This window comes from Poecilia mexicana, unplaced genomic scaffold (genome assembly GCF_051168715.1).
Source record: "Poecilia mexicana isolate PSO_F unplaced genomic scaffold, ASM5116871v1 scaffold_6, whole genome shotgun sequence".
Taxonomy (NCBI): Eukaryota; Metazoa; Chordata; class Actinopteri; order Cyprinodontiformes; family Poeciliidae; genus Poecilia; species Poecilia mexicana.
In genome coordinates, this window is record NW_028263375.1 from 34672238 (window position 1) to 34694782 (window position 22545).

At 42.4% G+C, this 22545-nt stretch overlaps 1 protein-coding gene across 6 annotated transcripts in view; it reads right to left on the bottom strand.

Moving 5' to 3' along the window:
• LOC106910612 (bromodomain-containing protein 1-like) overlaps window positions 1–22545 on the bottom strand; it is a 35394-nt gene that overhangs the window by 9931 nt on the left and 2918 nt on the right. For 2 of the 6 annotated variants that reach the window (XR_015763123.1, XM_088006679.1), the window contains exons 2-10: window positions 16067–17442; window positions 15760–15919; window positions 15548–15676; window positions 14779–14907; window positions 14105–14417; window positions 7709–8452; window positions 7490–7616; window positions 7271–7401; window positions 4925–5099 (exon numbers count right to left, since the gene is read on the bottom strand). Coding sequence is in view for 5 of the 6 variants with exons in the window: in XM_088006679.1 (XP_087862805.1) it covers window positions 4925–5099; window positions 7271–7401; window positions 7490–7616; window positions 7709–8452; window positions 14105–14417; window positions 14779–14907; window positions 15548–15676; window positions 15760–15919; window positions 16067–17424 (3266 nt within the window). In the remaining variant the exon portion in view is untranslated. Of the gene's footprint in view, window positions 1–4924; window positions 5100–7270; window positions 7402–7489; window positions 7617–7708; window positions 8453–14104; window positions 14418–14778; window positions 14908–15547; window positions 15677–15759; window positions 15920–16066; window positions 17443–20768; window positions 20838–22545 lie in introns of all 6 variants that reach the window. The other 4 variants (XM_088006682.1, XM_088006681.1, XM_088006680.1 and 1 more) reach the window with 3 other exon arrangements.

The window sequence follows — 22545 nt, forward strand, 5'->3', positions numbered from 1 at the left end:
TCTGGTGAATTTACTGCCAGATAATTTTTCTGTTTTGCCAGGTAACATAGAGGCATTTATAACTAAAATGGAAAAATTAACAGCCAATCCAGGTGATCGGCTATGATCAGTGATCGACTGGGAGGAGCTTGATCTTTTCACAGATTATCTGACTCAAGTTATACAACCATGACACAGTGACAGTTTCCAAAAATATGTAAAACATATTTTCCATAAACGTTACATACTGTAGCTTAACACAACTCAATGCCTGAACACAATTAAATTACTTTTCCCCAGAAATTCTTTTCCAGCCACTTTCAAAAATACTGACTATGGACTACTTTGTATTTATCTACAAGGATGAGGTGACTGGTCAGAGATCATCAGTTGTGATATTTCATAAGAGTCACCAGAGAAATACAACACAAAATCTAATCATAACCTGGGTCGGGTGTAAATTCCAAATTCCTTCTCCTCAATTTCCCAGTTTCTTCCACTCTCCATGTCCTCACAATAAATCTTACAATGATTCTAATACGTTATCATCAGTTCTTGTGAGATTATTGAACAGCCCATCACTGTTGAGTATCAGGGGTCATGTGCTACCGCAGCCTATCTGCTAGGCATACTAGCTGGAGCAGAAAAATGTCAAACATTAGGACACGTTCAGAGGAGCAGAGCTGCAGGTCAGATAAGCGTTGTGCCATTTTTTCACCTTAGAGAAACTGACTTAGAGTAACGCAAGCAGAGAAACTGAGAATCCTCATTATTAGACCGAGGACAGCCAGAGTCATAAAATTATTATATTTAGCTAAATATTATTGTTGATGGGCACAAGCAGGCCTTCTAACACAGATTAAAAACAAAATTATTAAGAAAGGGCAGTAGGGGCATCAAGGATAAAAGGCGTAGAGGGTCAAATCCCCTGCGCCCCCCTGAAGGTTCTAGGTCTAGAGCCTTAAAAAGGATTGCACTTGTAGTGTGTGAAGACATCTACTTCTCCTGAAAAGGTTGGTAGGAGGCCCCTTGCAGCCAGCGAACAAGTTTATCCCCAACTCTGATCTCTGACTTTTTCCAGTTCATGACCTGCCTGCACCTTGGGACCTTTCATCAACCTCAGCTTGGGGTTAAAGAACTGACGGGTGTGGGTTTATTAATTATTGAACTGTGGGATTGACTACATTTTTTTCGGGTTTTTTTTCCTCTTTTGCGCATTTTATATGGCCATTTTTTCACTGATGTTGTAAATATGTATATAATATTCTCCACTGTGAATACAAAGCACTCGCAGTTGCAAATCTTCAGTCTCCGTCTGCTCCTTCATGAGTCACATCTTCGTATCTTCTGAGAAACTAGCCCATTGACCTTTTTATTGGTCACCAACCATTTACTTTGAATTAACATATATTACAGTATACCGTTATCTTTACAGATATGCTACATAATCATAAGGTGAGTAATGGTGAGAATCTATAAAAGTGTACCACATGCCCAGCAGAGGGCGCCGTAATGTCACACATAGCGCTCAGTGGAAGTAGACATGGATGCTATTGGTATAGCATATCTTGTGATGTTAAAGTTGTTGACCAACTGAAGCCAGCACATTAACATCTTGATCCTCATTATCATCCATCATTGTTTGCTGTTTTTCTTATCGATTCTGTGTATCAGGACACAGAATAGCGATGTTAATTAAGTATCAATGGCTTACAGGTTGGATAATGTAACCTCCCGTACAGCAGTGTTAATGTAGCATAGCATGACTCAGTTTTGCTGCCATCTATGGAATGACTTCAGCATTACATGATCTGTCTGAGTCAGGGTTCCAACACAGAAACAAATGTTACATGATTTTATATGGAGCATCAGAATAGAAAGGGGCGGAGCTAAATTTAATTCAGGGTTTATACAGGATTCCTAGAGTTGAATTTACTAATTTACTACTTTTTTATTACCTCTACAATATTTTTACTACCAACACAAAATCGAGTCAGTTTCCTCAATTTTGGGAGATCTGTGATCGGTCGATATTTACATGAAGCCGATTTTATCCTCTGATCTTTTCTACTTCAGCAAAGGTCTAAAAATCAGCCACTTTCCTCTTCTGCTCTTCAGTGAGAGGTTTGACTGACAGACCGGCCCACCATGTTGTATCTGCAAGCTCGTAGTTATCAATAGCAGTGAGGTCAGTAACACGTTACTGACGTCGGACCACTTTTTTCAGTAACAAATAATCTAATGCGGTGCCATTTCAAATCCAGTAGTCAGGCTACAGTTACTTTACAAAATCACTTTGCGTTACCATTTTCTTTAATGTTATTTCCTCTACGCATCTTGGGGAGCGACCGCCGCAACAGTGTCAGCAGCGACAGGAATGTAAACAATGCAGTGAGAAGCGAGATGCGCATCTCGTTGGTGGAAAAACAGGAACTGAGTTTCTGTCGCCAAGTCAGATTATCATAAGCAGCTTTGGGCTTGTTTTGTTTCTAAAGTCATTTGCAAATTTAATAAGTCACGGGTTGGACATTTTGGGGCTCATTTTTGAACATGAAGTTATTAATTTGGGCTTGGAAATGAGCAGAGACACATAATAAACCCCAGAATTTGTCTGACATCCAGTTAGGTTTAGTCAGACTCTAATTGTCCATCATTTCCCGGATGATCCGTCCCACTGTGTCTTTGTTAATGTCAAGTTAATATATAACCTCTGAATGACGTCGAGCTTCACGTTGCGCTCCAGAAAACTGCAAACATTGAGACTAATATGAACAGCACAATAAACGTTTAAACAGCCATGAATGAATGAGTCCGTAGAGTTGCGTAACTAAACATCATTATAATTATTAATATTAAGATAAGTGTCACAAATCTGTGCAGAAGGACATCAGAGTTGTGGAGCTGCAGGAGGAGCTCTGTGCGCTGTGACACCAAACGCAGAGCCGTAAGACAGGACCTGGAGGCTGGGGCGGGGGGAAGAGAGGGGCCTAAAATCCTACAGACAATACTGGAACACACAAATTACTGAAGTTTTTTTGTACTGTTGTAACCATTAAACAATCTCCCCTTCAGTTCAACCATATAAGTGGAGAAACATTGTTGATGTTACCATTATAAAATAACTCTCAATTAAGTTTTGGCAAAGATCAATGTCATTGTCACAGGTGGTGGAGCGTTGTTGTTAGCAGCTGCTGAAAGTAACTAAAAAAGTTACTTTTAATGTAACTTAGTTACTTTACCAATCAAGTAATCTAAGTTACTCTTTCAAGGAGTAATCAGTAATCCAATTAAAGTTACTTTTTCAAAGTAACTATGCCATCACTGTTCAATAGTGACCTCATTGTTACCAACTCAGAGACTTTCTTCCTATATTTAGTGAGATTTCAATCAAAAAAATGGCACTGACTAAAATTGAAATTGGCAGGTCAAACATTTTATAGATTGATCATCTATGATCTGCGAGAAAGTTGCAATCGGTTCACTGACCCATGCAAAATGATAATCAACCACCGCTGTGTTCAGATGATCATTTTATAATCCCAAAATAAACATCAAGCCTGAAAACATGAAACCGTTAAGGAATGAATGTGTTGATCTTTGTGTGGGAAACGTTTGCAGGTTTATGGTGTTGGATCCTCATACATATAGTGGAGCTGTTTGTTGCTATGGCAACGAGTCTGTGTGTAGCTAGCCGACATGGAAAGTGATGGAGGGGGATACGAGTGGTTTTGAGTTGTTCTTTGATGGTTTTTCTGAGTTATTTACTGCTCTACATTAAAAAGGTTTCATTTAACGGAACCGTTCTACCGTGACAGCGCGGCTACGGATGGCAAGGAAAACAATCATCTTTTTGCCTTCGCAAAATTTCCGGATGTAAACAATAACATGAAACGTGTCTAGATGGTATCGGCTAATAATGAATGATAAACTTGTACGTAAAAGTTTTACCACTTTTTCAAGGATTGCAGTGGAATTTTCACTTTTGAGTATGTTCACACTGCAATCTGTTGTTAGCGGTGCAGTTGGTGTTATTTAACTTACTTTAGTTGCTGCGGTGTTCAAGGCTGCTCAGCTCTGAGCGCTGGCTTTAGTGTCAGCAAGGTCTGCTGCCTGTCAGTTTGCAGTTGCATCGCTTCGTTTAGCACAGGGGTGCCCAAAGTCGGTCCTAGAGGGCCGGCATCCTGCACGTTTTAGTTCTTTCCCTGGTGGTAGTAACAACCTTTTCACCTTCAATGTCTTTCTCAGGTCTTCTAACATTTGATCCAGGTGCGTTAAACCAGGGGAGAACTAAAACATGCAGGATGCCGGCCCTCCAGGACCGACTTTGGACACCCCTGGTTTAGCACCAAAAAACGAAACAGGGATCTGCTCCACAGTGGAGCCTCAACCCGCGCAGGAATCTGCTGCTGATGAATGGTGGATGCTCCGGTCCGTGTGATTTGATCACCATCACGTCGTTCCAGATCAAATTTAGATGTTTTCCAGCAAACTTTTCAAAATGCCTTTTGGTCATTCCTAGTCTTTGGATCTTGGATCATCAAGCCAAAGTTATGAAAACTTATATTTTCCCATGACAAAGCGCAAAATGACTAGCTAGTCTCAACACATTAGGCGGTTCCAACACTACCCATGCGCACAGCAGCTTGAAGTCCATCAGTGACAGCTCAGGTCCTGCCAGTACAGTAGTACTAATTTTTTTATACCGATTTTAATAAAACAAACTTAAAACAATAAGTGAGCATCAATGGAAAATGAAAACTATTTTGAAGGGATGAAGAAAAATATATTACCTTTAGTTACTGGCCTGCATTCTTACTACCTTTTACTGGTCTTAATTTGAGCTCTAATTTATTACCTTTTACTACTGCGCGGAAACCCTGTAATTGTACAGTATGGCTTCAGACAGCTCCACGTCTGACAGCAGCCAAGATGCTCAGCTCCTCACCAGTTGCGCTTGCTGTCGAAGAAGCGGACGAGGAAGAGTTTCTCTGCGGACCTGAACTGCATCTGCTCTCCGGCTCTGAGAACGTCCAATGGTGGAATGGGAAGCTCCACCCTGCTGTGCTGACATGACGTCCTCCGAACTCTGGGATTCACGATCTGTGAAGACCCGGGACAGACTGTGAGCAAGAAGAGAAGGGGGCGGCGCCTTACAGAGAGAACAATCTGCAATTCATGGTGACAGACGGAGCTGCTCTGAAAACGCCCCACGACCAGAGAAGAGCATGCAGGCCGACCCAGAGCAGGACAAGCTGCTTACACACAGCCACGACATCAACCCAGCAGTCCACATCACAAACTACAGCATGGAGAATGGCAGAAGGCAGGTGGGACCAATGGGGCAGATGGGGCATGAGGTATGGACAGACTGACACACACACTCACCAGGGCAGGGAACCAGGGATATCCACTACATTTAGCCCAAACTAGCTTAAGAGGCTCCAGAACAAATGGAGAAGCAGCGGTGGGACTCCACACTTCTACAGGAACAACAACAAGCCAGTTATGAACAGGACACACTGTCTGCACACAAACACACAAACACACACTCAGCAATACACAGGCAGAGAGCTGAATCATACTGCTGTGTGTGTGATGAGGACAGACCAACTCCAGCCCTGTAAACATGGGGTGAGTGTGTGTGGGAGGGAGGGAGAAGAGGGCAAAGGGATGTTTTTCTGGTTCACAGACGAGTAAAAGACCAGAGAAATGCTGTTCCGTGCTCCCCCCTCCTGCTGCTCTGTAGAGCTGCACTGCCACACCTCCCCTCCCTAGAATGTGTCCTACTCCTTCCCTCACTCCCTTGCAGAGCAAATGAAATCAATCCATTCTTTGGGTTTGATCCACAGAGAAGGGGAGGAACCCAATGAGCCGCCTGAGGAGGCTTCCTGGGGAGACCGCTGACTCAGAGGGGACCCTCCTGGCTCCACATATCCCCCGTCAGCAGTGGGTCAGATGCAGGCCTGGTGGCATGGGCAAGCATTGGGTGGCATTACACACCCACAGGGTCAGACATGGACTGGAACCTGGTTTTTTGTTTTGTGTTTGTTTTTTAACCTCAAAGTGGACAACTTTCTATCATTTGTGCTCTCGTACTTCTTGTATTTGTGCCTGTTGTCACATGCACGTTTGTCAGTCTTTCCAATTGTTTCAACCATGGCTAACATGCTGTAATGCGTTTTTCCGAGCCTCCTTCAAACGCAACATGAGTGCTGGTTTTACAGCTGTGCAGCAGTGACAGAGACCAGCTGCTGCTGTGCAGAGCAGCACAGGTGTGTGTTAGAATCATGGCAACAAAAGGCAAATATCTTTGCACAGCATTAATAGAGTGAGTCAAGTAATGCTGTTGTACGCAAATAATGTTAGCTAAATGATGACTAGCTAATGTCAATATAAGCTTGTTAACAAAATTAGGCTACTGATTTTGTCATCCATGTTCAAAAGTGGGTAGTACTGGTTACATTTACTTGAGCAGCATTTTGGGCAAAACGGTACTTATGAGTAGTTTTACTGCACTGTATTTTTTCTTTTGCTTGAGTAATTATCACTACTCTTATTTAAGAAGATTAATTTTGCATGTAAAGGAACAGACTTCAGAGATTGGAAACATTAGATTCTTAGAATTCTGAAGCGTATGAGTTAATGTTTATGCAAATTTGAGCATAATTACTGAACATTTTGTACATGTCACTGTTTACATCCTTGTTGTTTATTTTGTATAAACAAATATGATTGTTTTATTTGAAAGACAAAGGTTTGTTTTTGTATTTATATTAATGTAAAAGCTTGTTTACTCAGCCCATCCCCCAAAATAAGCCAATGCCCTCCCTGCTAAACTCATCTGGAGCTGGGGCCAGTGGACTCCGGGGACTCCAGGCTGACACTTGGACCAATCTGAGGGCCAACTTATTAGTTTCAGTATTAATTGTCTTAATATTCTGGTCATTGAAGAAAACTGATTTCTCCTTGAATCGTACCGTGACAGATCAGATTCCAACTGAAAATAATTTCAGCAGCCTTGTACCCTGTTACAATAATGTTACTGTAATTAATGTAGAATTATGTTTGGAGCGAGGAATAAGTTGCTTTTCTGATTCTGTAAACTGGTAAAGTTTCCTCATGGTTATGCTCTCCTTTGTCTTGTTTTATTCATCATCTGCTCACACCTATCAAACCATGGAGGAAAAGAAATGTAACATGAGCTATCCTGATATCCTAGCAACAATTAGAAAGGTGGCAGAAAGTAGCCTGGGGACGTCTGTTTCAGCAAGGGAGCAGATACATTTCTCACCTGAAGAAATCTTGGCAGTCTTTGTGAATTGTCCGTTGTCGGCACAGCTCATCAGAGAGCTTTGGTCGTCCACGGTGCTCCGCCTCGCCGCCGTAGGTCGGCCCTTCACACCTTTAGGCACCATGAAAGTGCTGGAAGAGATCAGATGAGGGCCACATTTAGAAAAACTGAGGAAATGAAGTTGGAAGGTCATTAGTCATGTCTCCAATCAGAACCCACCTGGAGTCACAGATGATGCTGTTGCTAGACGATATGCTGGACTCTGAGGCACATCGCCGCCGAGGCTCCAGAATGCGTGGAGACACAGAATCCAGCTTCTCCTCCACCAAGAAGCCGTTGGTTAACCCTGAAGACGAAACACACACACACACCACGTCACTTGTCAGGAACATTGCGGTTGCCGCCAGCAGGGGGCACTATAGTTATGTGAAGCTCAACCTGTGCCAAGACGTTTGATCGGTGTCTCGTCCTCCTCCTTCTCTTCTTCCTCCTCGTCTTCAGTGCTGCTGCTGCGAGTCCTTTTCTTGGGGACCAGCAGGGTCTCCAGGCGAGGGATCACCACCGACAGGAAGGTTTTGGCACCCAGGAGGGGTGGCGATGCAGCAGGCAGCTCTGGGGTCATGGGTGCTTTCTGAGGGCTGGCACTCTTGGACTTACGGAAGATGGTGCGCTGGGGGTAGCTACCTGATAATTCAGAGGGAAAGTTCCTGTTGGGCAGTGGCTGGTCTGGGAGGGGCCTGTTGGTGGGTTGAGGGGGTTTTGAGGTAGAGGAGCTGGTGTTGTCATCAAGCTGCAAGGGAGCCTGCTCTGACAGGGGGACAACAGGCTTCAGAGTGGGGGGCACTGAGCCGCATGGTGAGACATCAGGTTTAAATGAGGAGCTGAGCCGCTCCGAGGCTGGTGGAGGGACGGGAACTAATCCGCTTATGGGACCCAGCTTTTCCTCACACTGGCTGGGGCATTGTGGGAGATCCAGGGCAGGGGGTGGTGGATGTGAAAGGGCTTTCTTTAAGCCAATCTGGCTGCGGACCTCCATTATAGTCTTCTTGAGGAGCTTGAGCCTCTTGGTGCGGGACGGGCTGTGCTTCATGGCCGTACTCAGGTCCAGCTTCTCCAGAAGCTCCTTCAGCTGCTCCTCCAGCGGCATGTGCTGACGGTAGGAGGGTGCCAGCAGCCGGTCCACTGAGAAACAACAGCACAACATCATCATGTCGTCTTCATCTCCCATCTGACCTGTGCTGACCCGACAGATTTACCACATGAAGACGTTTTAAATATCCAAAATAAACAAAGGTCTATATGGAGCACTATGTTGACAACTGAAACCAGACAGACAGAGAGACAGAGAAAGGGCTATAGAGAGAGAGACACATAGACACAGAGACCTTGGTCTCCTTCGACAAATTAGGTCAAGACTCCATAGTTTTTCTCAAAATAACTCCCTTTTATCTTCATCTGCAGACGCACAATAAGCTTGATGTGAATTAAAAGCAGTGGTCAGCTGCTGCATACCACCATCTTAGAACATTAAGCAGTTAAATAATCATAATAGCTTAAAAAATGTACAGTGCCTTGCGAAGGTATATGGCCCACTTGAACTTTTCAACCCTTTGCCGCTTTTCAGACTTCAAATAAAGATCTAAAAAAAAATTATTATTTTGTGAGTAATAAAATAACAAGTGGGATACAATCATGAGGTGGAACAAAATTTATTGGATATTTTAAACTTTAACAAATAAAAAACTTCAAAGTGGGACATGTAACATTATTTGGCCCCTTTACTTTCAGTCCAGCAAACTCACTCCAGAAGTTCAGTGAGGATCTCTGAATGATCCTAAGTGACTGATGATGATGAGTAGAATCCATCTGTGTGTAATCAAGTCCCCGTATAAATGCACCTGCTCCATGATGGTCTCAGGGTTGTGTTTAAAGCGCAGAGAGAATCATGAAGACCAAGGAACACACCAGACAGGTCTGAGATACTGTTGTGGAGAAGTTTAAAGCTGGATTTGGATACAAAAAGATTTCCCAAGCTTTAAACATCTCAAGGAGCACTGAGCAAGCAAAGGGAGTATCAGAAGACCACTGCAAATCTACCAAGAATCTACCTCTAAACTTTCATCTGGAACAAGGAGAAGACTGATCAGAGATGCAGCCAAGAGGCCCATGATCACTCTGGATGAACTGCAGAGATGTACAGCTGAGGTGGGAGAGTCTGTCCATAGGACAACAATCAGTCATACACTGAAGAAATCTGGCCTTTATGGAAGAGTGGCAAGAAGAAAGCCATTTCTCAGAGATATCCATAAAAAGTCTCATTTAAAGTTTGCCACAAGCCACCTGGGAGACACAGCAAACATGTGGAAGAAGGAGTTCTAGTCAGATGAAACCAAAATTAAAATTTTTGACGAACGATATGTTTGGCATAAAAGCAACACAGCTCTTCACCCTGAACACACCATTCCTACTGTCAAATATGGCGGTGGCAGCATCATGGTTTGGGCCTGCTTTTCTTCAGCAGGGACAGGGAAGATGGTTAAAATTGATGGGAAGATACAGGACCATTCTGGAAGAAAACCTTTTGGAGTCTGCAAAAGACCTGAGACTGGGACGAAGATTCATAACACAACGATCCCAAACATAAAGAAAAATCTACAATGGAACGGTTCACAAATAAACATATCCAGGTGTTAGAATGGCCAAGTCAAAGTCCAGACCTGAATCCAATCAAGAATCTGTGGAAAGAGCTGAAAACTGCTGTTCACAAGTGCTCTCCATCCAACCTCACTGAGCTCCAGCTGTTTTGCACAGAAGAATGGGCAAGAATTTCAGTCTCTTGATGTGCAAAACTGATACATACCTCAAGGGACTTGCAGCTGTAACCGCAGCAAAAGGTGGCGCTACAAAGTATTAATGCAAGGGGGCCGAATAATATTGCACACCGCACTGTGCAGTTTTTTATTGGTTAAAAAAAGTTTAAAATATGCAATAAATTTCATTCCACCTCATGATTGTGTCCTACTTGTTTTTGATTAACAAAATAATAAAAATTTTAGATCTTTATGTTTGAAGCCTGAAAAGTGGCAAAAGGTTGAAAAGTTCAAGGGGGCCCAATACTTTCACAAGGCACTGTATATTGGCAGTGTACTCTTGAAAAATGTGAATATACTGAATACACAATGTAATTTGTTTCACTTGGAAAGTGTGCTATAATTGATCCTTCCATGTTCTAGTAGACTGATATGTTTAAGGTAGGGGTGTGCCGATCGATTGACCACTGATCATAATCGGCCTATTTCTGTGAAAAAGTGTATGATAGGTGATCGCCTATCACGGTGTCTTGTTGCCGATCACCTTTATCTCATTTGCAGCCTGTGTGCAGCTGATCTTCTCTTCCCTTCACACTGCGCAAGCACGCAGCAGTAAATCCTAAGCAATGTAGTGAGGAACTTTAATGCTCTGAGAGTTAATGGGGAAGTGTGGGTGTTGCGGTGGAAAATTACCTCGGGGGTGAAGCACGTCAAAATGCATCAACATGACAAATCTAATGTGAGTAGGCCTGTCACGATAACAAATTTTGTTGAGCAATCAATTTTCTAAAAAATTATTGCGATAAACGATATTGTTTCAAGACCTTTTGATGCTGATTTAATGGAAATGACTAATAATGCATGCCATTATTAGGGGAAGATATGTTGCACTTTGGGCCTATGCAGGCTGCGAAGCATGAGATACAGGTGATCGGTTTTTGTGATCGGCAATAAGAGACAGTGATCGGCGATCACCGATCACATACTGTTTCACAGAAATCGGCCGATCATGATCGGTGACCGATTGATTGGCACAGAGTGCTACTACTATTTTCTATTGATATTGACTACGACATATATATTGTTATTGATTTATTGCTCAGCCCTAAGTCAAAATCCTCCTAACCACGGGTGTGGGTCAGGGTCGAGTCCAGAGCCTCACCTTCTCTACTTCCTCCAGCGGTTTAGACAAGGTTACTCATCTCTCTGATTCATGGCTCTCATCTTGGAGACACCTCAGCTGTTTCACATCCAGCATGAAAAGCTGCCAACATGAGGTTCAGTGGGAACAGCTCTCCATGCATTAGATACTAAAGATGTCCTTCCAGCTTGTTGTAGTGATCACATGACTGTTACTGTGTTTAGGCAAACCATAACTCCAGTGTGTGGGTGGTAGGGCTGGGCGATATTTCGAGTATACTCGATGTATCGCGATATTTTCAATTTACAATAGTTAAAATGGCTATATCCAACTATCGAGTATAAATTGTCGTTCAAATAATAAACTTTCAAATTCACTGTCAGTATGGTTTATCCAACACCTTATGAATGCATCACGAGTAGTTCCCCCTCCCAACCTGAAAATTTTCTACCAATCACGCTCTGTGGAGAAAACAAACATGGTGACAGCAGGAGTTTGAGGCAAGCCGTGAATGAGACGGTAACTGAGGAATCAGATAAACTAGTCTAGTTCTGAAGAGACGGAGCGCTGGATTAATAATTTGGCAGTGGTTTGGATTTTATATGGAGGATGTCAAACAAAATGAGGTAATTTGTAAGACATGTTGCAAAACTATTGCCACAAAAGGTTGTACCACAAATTTACCCCTCCCCCCAATCAGACTATTCTTTTACATGCCGTTCATAGGCGCGCTGCCGCGGTAGAACTAGTTTGTTAAAGTGAAACCTGGAGACGTAGGTATGATCCATTTAGTGTTATGCAATGGGAAAAAAACTCAAAACTACTCATTCTTTTTTTTTTCTCACTATCGTATCGGCTTTACGATATATGCAGACTCATTGTCGTTGCCATAGCAGCTAACAACGCAACTTTATGTATCAGGATTCAGCACCAAAAACTCTCAAACATTACCCTACATAGAGCAGAACATTCAGTTACAGTTACCCTACACATCAAGTCTATGCTTTAAGACTTGACGTGTATTTTGCTTTTATTATTAAGTGATCTCCGTGGTGGAATAGCCACCGCTATTAGCCAAACTAACACAAGGTGGCTGATTAGCTCATTTAAACACCTGCTTTACTGATGATCTGTCAGTTTGTGTGTAGGTCGCCTTTTTTATTTTTAAGCTGAACCAAAACACACCTTATTCCACAACACATCTATTTAAATTTGTCAAAGTCAAGCATAACTGACCTACTTCCCTCTCTCTCCCTATTTTGTTTCTTAGTTAAAACTTATTTCTCACCATGTTATCTAGTCATAGTGCAGACAGTTCATAGCAAAACACTGCATTAGGGCTGTTGTAAACGAATATTTTAGTAATCGAGTAATCTATCGATTAATCGAGTAATTGGATAAAAAAAAATTATAAAATGAAATATTGGTAAATCTGGCATAATACCGGTGTTACTATCAGATATCAATATCAGTCCAATTTTTCATATTTGAGCATCCCTAACAGTTGCTTTTTTGTAGTTTAGAAAACTAACCTGTAACAATAATAGCTCACTTTCTAAGTTAACCAGAAGAAAAGTTATAGAAAAATCTGAAATTATATTGAATTTAATAACAAAGAGGCAGGCTCACAAATATGCTTATAAAAATGTCTACAATCCAGCTTTTAGTTTATGTATTCATCTTCAGTGAGTTTAATAGATTAATTAAACTCACCTTGCCACCTAACCTGTCACGCTTTGGGTTTGAAAATACGGGAAATGCCGCCTGGAGTGGGAGGAGAGGGCGAATGAACGAACATGGGGTGGAGGGGAGGAAATAGACCAGCGGACTGACGAACCGTTAGACCGGGGGACGAACACGGGGGGAAGCAATACGGGATATTTACGACACCTTCACTGGTCACACTCAGAAACTCATCTACTAGCCATGTACGATGCGCTCCGCCACCCGTTTCTTCAGACCGGGATATGAAATTTATTGTGCGGTTCGTCGGTAAAGCTACATTTACACGGTAAGCATCAGCTACTCAGCCACCCGCCCTGTTCAGGCTATCCGCTCACCTCAGCGCTCTTCCCGCCGTTCGCTTTCAACCAGCAGCCCCGGAGGAGAAATGCTGCCGTACTCCAGGCATTCCCCAGTCATTTTAAGGATGCTTATTGGTTCCCCAAAAACGATAAAAAGTCGGGCATTATCATCAATCCATAAAATCCCCACGGGCCAATCTTGAAGATTGGACTTTATGCCGCTGAGACTTAGCTTTTGTCAACAACTCAGAGGCGGAAGTGAGAGCTCCGCGCAACGCAAATGAAGTCCCGGCCGGAACACAGTGCGCTAACTAATAAAACATAAATTAACGAAGCTTCGAGGCAGGTAAATTTTCCTCGAGGAATTTTAGTAATCGAGGTACTCGAATCATTCGAGGAATCGTTTCAGCCCTACACTGCATCACTTTTTATATGAGCTTACATTTAAATCAAGCAGAGAAATGGGGGCAGGAACTTGTGTGGGTGACATCAAGCTGCAAGGAGTCTAGTTTAAAATAACATTGGAGCTCCTTTAAGAATATCGTGATATATATCGTGTATATAGCAAAAACATATCAAGATATTAGATTTTCCTCTTATCCGTTGTGTGTGGGGGTTATGGTTAGTTCAGACTCAACTGTCAGAAGATCCTTCACAATAAAAGTTGAGATAATAGTCTCCTTTTCCAGGACATGGTCAGTGTGAAAGAAGGATTCTGTTCTTTAATCTTATGTTTTTATTCTGTTCACTAAATGAACTTAAGATGGTGTAGTAGTCCTCTAAACTGTAATGAAATTGTTAAATGATTTTTGCCAACTCCTGCTTCACACTCCTTTCCTAACCGGATGCATTCACTCACCATCCTCCCAGGAGAAAGGAGCTGGGGACTCCAGCTTTGGGGCTTCTGGCAAATGCAGGCAGCTGGGGAAGTCAAAGCCGATCCTATCCACCTCTCTGCGAGCTCTCCGCAGGATGACCCCTCCATGGTCCAGCATCCTCTGAGCCGCCTTGTAGAAGAACGTTTCCTTGGCATTGTATGTCATGCAGTTACTAATTATGAGGTTAAAGTCGTCCTCAAACTCATCCAGGCTGCAGTAGCTGTGAGAATCGATTCGTTTCCTCATTGTGGAGAAGTCCATGGGCTTTCTGATGTGCTCCAGATAGTCTGGGACCTGCAGGGGCAAACAAGACACAATAAGGCTGAGAACATGTAGAGCAGGTGTCTAAAACTCCAGTCCTCCGGGGCCAGCGTCCTATCTCAACCTGCTTCAGCACACCTAGCTTCAACGTTAGCTCATTAGCAGAGATTTGTAGAGCAGGAGTGCATGCTAGAGATGGAGGCTAACCATTTAATTCCAATGTGTAGGATGGGGGACAAATCTGCAAGTTGCAGGACTCTGACCCTCAAGGGGAGTGGTCTGCAGTTTGAGACCACTGCTCTAGAGAGACTGTAAAAGAAACTTTCAGACAGAAATGCTGTTACATCTGAATAGTTGTTTCATACAGTCTTTCGGAAGAATGACTGTTACAAACCTCCTTAATGCAGACAGGCTGTGCAAAGATGCTGTACTGGTCCTTGTCTTGCAGCTGACTGAGCACGGCTCTCAGCAGGATGTTGAAGGGAGTCAGCTGCAGCTCCAGCACCGACTGATGCAGCTTTATCTGCAGAGAGAATAACATCTGCTCACAACAATCATTCTGCTGCAGGAAGTGATTAATTAAACTGATAAATCAGAGCAGACAAATACTTTTTATCCTCATAGAAGCTTTTTGCATTTTCTCACACCGGAGTTTTTTGTGACAGAATGACAAAGTACAACATAACGGTCAAAGGGACAGAAAATTAAACATTATTTAAAATGTGGAGACAAGCTGGAAAAGGGGCCTTTTCTGGGTTTTGTTTGTCTCCTAATCTAGAAAGGTCAGATTTGGACAAGTGACATCAAAGAGCCAGATGTTGGTTGGGGGTCCCAATCTGTCTTTTTCGGTGGTATTTAATGTCCATCTCTGAAATAACTAGAAGGGCTTGTCTGGTTTGTCATTATTACTGTATTACTGGAGCATTAGTTTCCAGGTAATGGGTTCATGAATGGACTAAAGATGACAAGATCCAATGAAGCTAATCAGCTGCACTGTTTTTTATTCACGGGGTTTCAGAGTAACGGGGTCAGATAAAAAGAACATTTTCTAGATTTACATCTGTGAGACAAATGGAATACTTAAGCAGATATTTCATCAGTTATTGAGGTTATCGAATAGTAATGGAGTGCTGAGACAGTGAGAGAGGAGCGACTGACTCTACCTCGTCCCTTTTCACCTTCTCCCGCTTTCTGATGAGCTCCAGCAGCAGCCGGGTTCGCTCCAGGTCATGGCGCAGACGGTGCCACACTTTCAGCTGCTCCTTCAGAGCCTGGTTTGTCTCCATACGCTCCTGAAGACATCACACAAGGTTTGTGATCAGTATCAGGAGGACATTGAAGTGTTGAGGGTGTGAGTGTGATGGGCAGCATTGACCTTCTGCTGCTGAGCTTTAGAGGGCTGAGGGTTGGCCTGCAGGCGGCGGATCAGAGGCACATTGTTCCTCGACTGCCTCTTCAGCACCCAGTAGCTCAGCAGCCGCTCAACAAACTGCCGCTTCCTCTGAACTGCTACCTGGTTCAAGATGGCATCAAAACTGGGCCAGACAGGAAGACACATTTACTAACAGAACACCTTAAGACTGTGGACATCTCCAACATTAGATTTGTCTAATTCTCACTAAATCTTTGGACTCTCCGCTTCGAAAATGTTCTTAAAAAAAAGAGAGTCTGGGATCAATTACCTTGATGCAGTGATGCTGGGCCCAGGGTTAGTTTGGGTTTCAGGTTCTAGTTCAGGTTCTGACTCTGCTTTTTTCATCTTTTTCTTCTGCCAGCTTTTGGAGCGCGGTTTCCCCCTCTTTTCTGCCCGCTTGTAACAGGCTCCATTCTTGAGACGAAGCTCATCGTAGACATTGAGAGGCCGTCGGTCGCAACCTTCGGGTGTGTGGCTAGAGCAGTAGGCAGTCTTCTTCACAGAAAAGGTGGTGGTGCCAGACTCGGTCAGCTCTTTGACGGGCTCCATCCTCATGTAGAGGCCCGCCTTTTGGGCGCAGCTGACATGGAAGGCGGTGTAACAATTGATCTTGTCACATTGGATGCAGGCCCCAGCGCCCTTGGCTTTGCACAGGTAGCATGTGAGTTTCCAGCGGGCGGGGGGGATGTTGCGAACGCCATCAATGGGCTCAATGAAAACTGTATCAGAGAAGCCAACCTCGGGGACCCACATGGCACAAACCACGTGGCCCCAGCGATCATCATCTGTCTTTTTCAGAGCTCCTCCACGATTCGGGCAAAAGAGGCACTCGGCCGGCCGTGACGGACGCTGTAGGCAATGACGACACAGCCACTGACCCTCTGGGATGTACGGCACACCGTAGCACTCCTGGTGCACGGCGATGTTGCATGAGTCACAAAAGAGAATGACGTTGCTATCAGCTCCGTCTCCGTCCATGCAGATGCAGCAAACAGCATCTTCATCCACCAGCGACTGCAGGTCACTCTGGCCCTGTGTAGCCAAGTACGACTCTTTCTCAAAGCGGTCCATGAGGAACTCAAAGAGATTGTGTGACACCTGGCCAATGCCCTCACTCTTCCTCTTCTCGTTAATGATCTCAAGCCAGGCGTAGTCCTCCTCGTCCATGTCGTACTCCACCTCCTCATCCAGCTCCTCGGTCGTCCTCTCAGAGTATTTGTAATACATGGCCGGCCTTTTTGGCACCACTGGGAGATTATACTCCACCATCCTGACCTTTGGTTCCAGGAGGCCGCCCAAGCTGCTGCCATGTGAAGCAGTCAGAGCACCACTCTTCTTCTGCTGGTTCATTTTGAGGCGTACAGAGCGAACCAGAACCTGCTGGGGCTTCTCGTTGTTTTCTTTGTTGCTATTGCACTCCAGGATCTCCTGAGCCGTAGGGTCGTCGTCGGCAATGACATCCAGCTTGTCGTAGATGCTGAGCCGGTGCACTCGGCCATCCACTTCCAGTTCAACCATTCGCTGAGCTTGTGCGTATGTGAGAGTCTCTCTGTTGGGGGAGGGCTTGATAGGAGAAGACTCCCTCTTTAGCGTGGTGGGGCGGCGATTTTTACATTTTTTCTTCATGATGAAGATATCAGGGTTCTGTTGAGAAGAGAGGACAGGAAGTAACTGCCAGTGACTTACTGATGTAATGTTATGGCAGAAAAGTGAAGAGCAACACTTGTGGATTGTTAGAAAGCTTTATGGAGCAACAGCAGAAAAGTTTGGGCTGATACAACAAAATATGACACAATGACCAACTCAAATCGAATGCAACTTTACTTATGCCTTCAGATGAAAACAATTGAAGTGAGACTGTGTTTCCAGAAAGCTTTGACCTCTTTTAATCACCCATGTAAACTTTAGCCAGATGCTACAGGTTTTACATAAGATTGTTTTATGGACACACCACCAAAGCTTTTCCACATTTGTCACATTAACACAGAAACTTCAATGTGTTTAACTGAGTTTGTGATAGATCAACATCAAACAGCTCATACTTTTGAAATGATGCATGATTTTCTGAAATTTTTCAAAATAAGGTGGGGCATAAAATGCATACAGTACCTCCCTGGGTCCAGTTAGATTTTCTAGTATTTCAAGGATATCTTCATCAGTCTGACTAAAACCTTTATAGAACACCCATTAGAACAATGTTCAACAGACCAGGGCTGGATGATCCTAGGAAAACATGCAACAACGATGCTATGCCCAGTAGGCCTGTTGCAATAGACAATAAATCACTTAAAATGAGCTTAATGAGGTTTTTAAAATGAGGGTGATAATATTGCTTGTTTGTTTTTGTAGCGTCTCTCTCTCTTTCTACCAAAAAGACTGGATGACAAATAGGCCTGTTGCAATAAACAATAAATCAATTAATTCCACGATAAATGAAAGTTATCTACCTCTTTTTAATTTATCGGATTTACCGTTTCTTCCTGCCTTTCTCTCCCTTTTTTTTTTAATACTATTTTTGATGAGATTTTTATACAGGACAAAGCATAACAACAAGAAGAGAAAAAAAATCACAACAAGGACAATAAACAGCACACAGAACAAAGAGGTAACCAAGAGAGGGAGACAGCAATACATCACAAAAAACTAAAACTAAAAGAGAGTTTTGACAAACAGGTTACGATGTATGTAAAGTTCCCTGAAGAATCAAGAGTCAGTGGGAGTTTCTTTCCAGAATTACCAACTCCTGGCAAACCGCTCAACACCAAACCCCATTTGCCACCCTGAATAATGAATTAATTATACTCAACATACTTTCGAGTTCCTATATATATATTAACCATTTCAACAAATATTTTTGAATTTTGTTTTCCTGGAGTCTTGGGGAGAAGGTGAGCATTTCCGTTTCACATATTTCTTCTACAGTGACTGACCAGTCTCTCAATGTCGGTGAGCTCCCACTAAGCCACTTTCTTGTTATTGATTTCTTTCCTGCTATCAGTAGTATTTTCAACAGGTACTTATCCTGAGTGTTGAGTTCATTTGGTAGATTACTTAAAGTTGTGCTCGATTTCAAAACCAAGAATTACCCTCATCTCTTTGACTACTTTCAACCAATAAGAATAAATCAATGGGTAGCCATCACATTATTACATCGTCTCCAACAAAGCCCAGATTCAGCTCTGCTGGTCTGAGAAAATGTTCTTTATGGGGGTTATAAAAAACCTAACAATATTCTTCCATGAAAATTCCCTCCAATGTCCTGAGCTAGTGGTGGTGGAGTTAATTTGGCATGTTTAGCCATTCATTCTCCGTCAGCATTATTTTTGCCTCTCTTTCCCATGTATTTGTAATATATAATGTTGATGTTTTTTATTGGCTTCTAAGCACACATAGGTCAGCCTCTTATTATAAAATTTACCTTTATAAGCATTAATAAAGATATTGAGGTCCTGATCATTTTTTTTCAATATTTTAATGTTCTTATTAAAGTGGTACCTGAGCTGCAAGTATCTGAAAAAGTCTCATTTGTCAAGGTCAAATTTTTCCTGCAGTTGTTGGAAACTTTCCAGATCAGCTCCAGAATACATCACGCAGCACGATGTAATGCCTTTTCTGGTTAGTTGATTGAATTTTGAGTCAAGTTGTGCTGGTACAAAATCCCCATTGTGCTCAATCCATCTTAATAACCGAGTTTTCCTCTCTAAAAGTGGGTTGTGAACTTTCTAAACCAGATGCTGAGGGGGACTTTTGTGGAAACACAAACTCATCTGAATATATGGTCTTGAAGTGTTTATCCCCCAGCAGGGCTTGCAGGGGGATGTCGATTTGACTTAATTCTAGTTCTTTCCATTTTGCTTCATACCCCTCTTCACACCAGTAAACCGTAAATTGCAGTTGTGCAGCTCTGTATTAATTTTCCAAACATGGGAGTGACATTCCTCCTTTATCTCTTGGTAATTGTAACATTTTATAACGTACCCTTGGTTTCTTATTTTGCCATATAAACCTGGAGATGATCTGGTTCCACTCATTAAACTGCTTGTTAGGAATTTATATTGATAAAGATTGAAAAAGGAACAACAGTTGAGGTAAAATGATCATTTTTATGATTTCTATTCGGTTATATAAATCGAACATCAGGGGAGCCCATCTGTCTCTCTAAAAAAGGGTGTAGTTTTTATTTTATTAGTCATAGCACCATAATTTGCTTTGTACATTTTGTTTAATATTTTTGTAATATTAACACTTAAATATTTCATGGTTTTTGTATTCCAATTAAATTTGAACCGATTACTTGTATCCTCTCGGGGTGAATAGTTAAAGCAGAGGGTCTGAGTTTTTCCAATATTTAATTTATAACCTGAATAAAGTCCAAATTGGTGGAGACAGGACATGAGGACAGGTAGGCTGGCATCTGGGTTAGATAAGGTCACCAGGACATCATCAGTGTATAGAAATTATTTGTATTCTCTTCCCTTATATATGATTCCCTTAATTTCTGGGTCCCTAATTTTTTGAGCAAGTGGCTCTATAAAAAATGCAAAGAGAATTGGGCTCAGAGGGCATCCTTGCCGGCATCCTTGTTTCAGAGGCAATGTGCCTAAAAGGCCACCATTTATTTTGATGGAGACAACTGGTGAACTCTATATTGATTTTAAACAACTTATGATTGTGTTATTAAAGCCAAACCGCTGTAGAACCAGATATAAGTATTCCCATCGTACAGAATCAAAGGCTTTTTCCAGCATCGAAACTGATTGCTAAAGATTTCAAATTATTTCTGTTCATGATGTCGAATAAGTGTAACGTTCGCCTCACATTATCCTGTGTACGTCTATTTTTAATAAATCCTGTTTGGTCTGTATCAATCAGTTTGGGGATAATGTTTTCTAGTCTACTGACAATTATTGAAGTGAATATTTTATAATCAATGTTCAAAACCAAAATGGGCCAGTATGAATTACACTCACTTTTATCCTTTCCTGGTTTTGGTAAAACGGATATTATTGCTTGTTTCCAGGATGGTGGAGTCTCACCTCCTGTAAGCACATGATTAAAACAATTGAACAAAAAAGGTGTTATAGATCTCCTAAAAATTTTACACCATTCAGCTGGTAATCCGTCTCCACCTGGTGACTTACTTGCTTTCAATTTTGAGATGGCTTTATTGACCTCTGCAGGTGGTCAATAAAGCCTACTGTAGCCTCCTACCACAGTGCGTAACATAAAGCCTGGTGCAGGAGCCAGGGAAACGCTGGAACATGACAGCTGCTGTCTGGCAGCACTTTAGATTCAAACTGAATGACCGTGGTGAACCACTGAACCTGTGGCGCCATTATTTTTGCAAAACAGTAGCAACTAAATAATACAACCAACATATCTGCACCTAAAATGTACTGTCGCATTTTAGATGCATTGGTGAACCAGAGGATCTGAAAGTGAACAGTGCCTAATGAAAAGCCCTTAATACCCCTTCCAATTTTTTTGTATTTAAAAGGTCTTCTGGTTCCAGTGCTAAATGTTCTTTCAAGTTAGTTTATTGACATCTGAGAGGGTGTATTTTCATTGTTCTGTAATTTTTATGCCATTAGTTAACAGTGGTCTCAAAATGACAATACTATTGTTTATTGCAATAATTTCTGGGACCAACAAAAATTTGTTATTGTGACAGGCCACATCATTTTATATAAGTGAACAAATTTAGCCCAACAGGTGAAAGTGTTGTTGCTTTAGGCTTATTGCACACACAGATCACAAAGCACAGTTGCTTAGTATTTTATACAGTTGTTGGAAAATAATGAAACTAGAGGTGTGCCGATCGATTGGCCACCAATCATAATCGGCTGATTTCCGTGAAAAAGTGTATGATCAGTGACCGCCGATCACTGTCTCTTGTTGCCAGTCACCAAAACAATCACCTGTATCTCACTTCTACACACTGCACAAGCGCGCAGCAACAAATCCTGTTGTGTGGAACTTTAACACACTGAGTGAACGGGGAAGTTTGGGTGTTGCAGCGGAAAATTACCTCGGGGGTGAAGCACGTCAAAATGCATCAACATCTTGATGCTGATGCAAAATGTCGATGCATTTTGCAAAATGTTGATGCATTTTGCAAAAAACAAGCATTTGACGTAATTAGGCTACATCGAGGCTCAAAGCAAGGAAAAATTGACATCCGGATCGGCCAGTAAAGCAGCGCACAACTACCGACACTCACCCGGATTAGCATGATGGTCAGAAAGCTAAACAAATAACCCGAAAAACGATTCAAGTCTTTGAGCTGGCGGTGAAAGACGCTGGTTCTGCTCTCGCTGTTGAACCGCTGCTATGCGGTACTGGTAGTAATATTTGACAGAAGGAGCGCCGCTTCTGCTCCACCTGGAACGTCTGCTTAAAGTCGCAGCATGTAACGTAAACAACAACAAAGATTTCACATATTAAAACTTTCGCCATGTCCAAACATGAGAGATAATTTATGAAAAAATAAATAAATAATGATCCATCTCCTTTTCCTCCTCCTGTGCTCTGCAGAATTACTCCGCTCAGTCAGAAACAACCTATCAGAACCAGCATTAATCAGCTAAATTTAGTAAGTTTTGATTCAGTAACTTAGGAGTGTTTATTTTGATGCAACCTTTGAATGAATTTGACTTTGAATGAATGTTTCCCTCTTTTCATTTGATATAGGAGGTGTTGAGACTTATTTGACTCGTATAATTTATGGTACTGAGAGCCTTTCTGTTA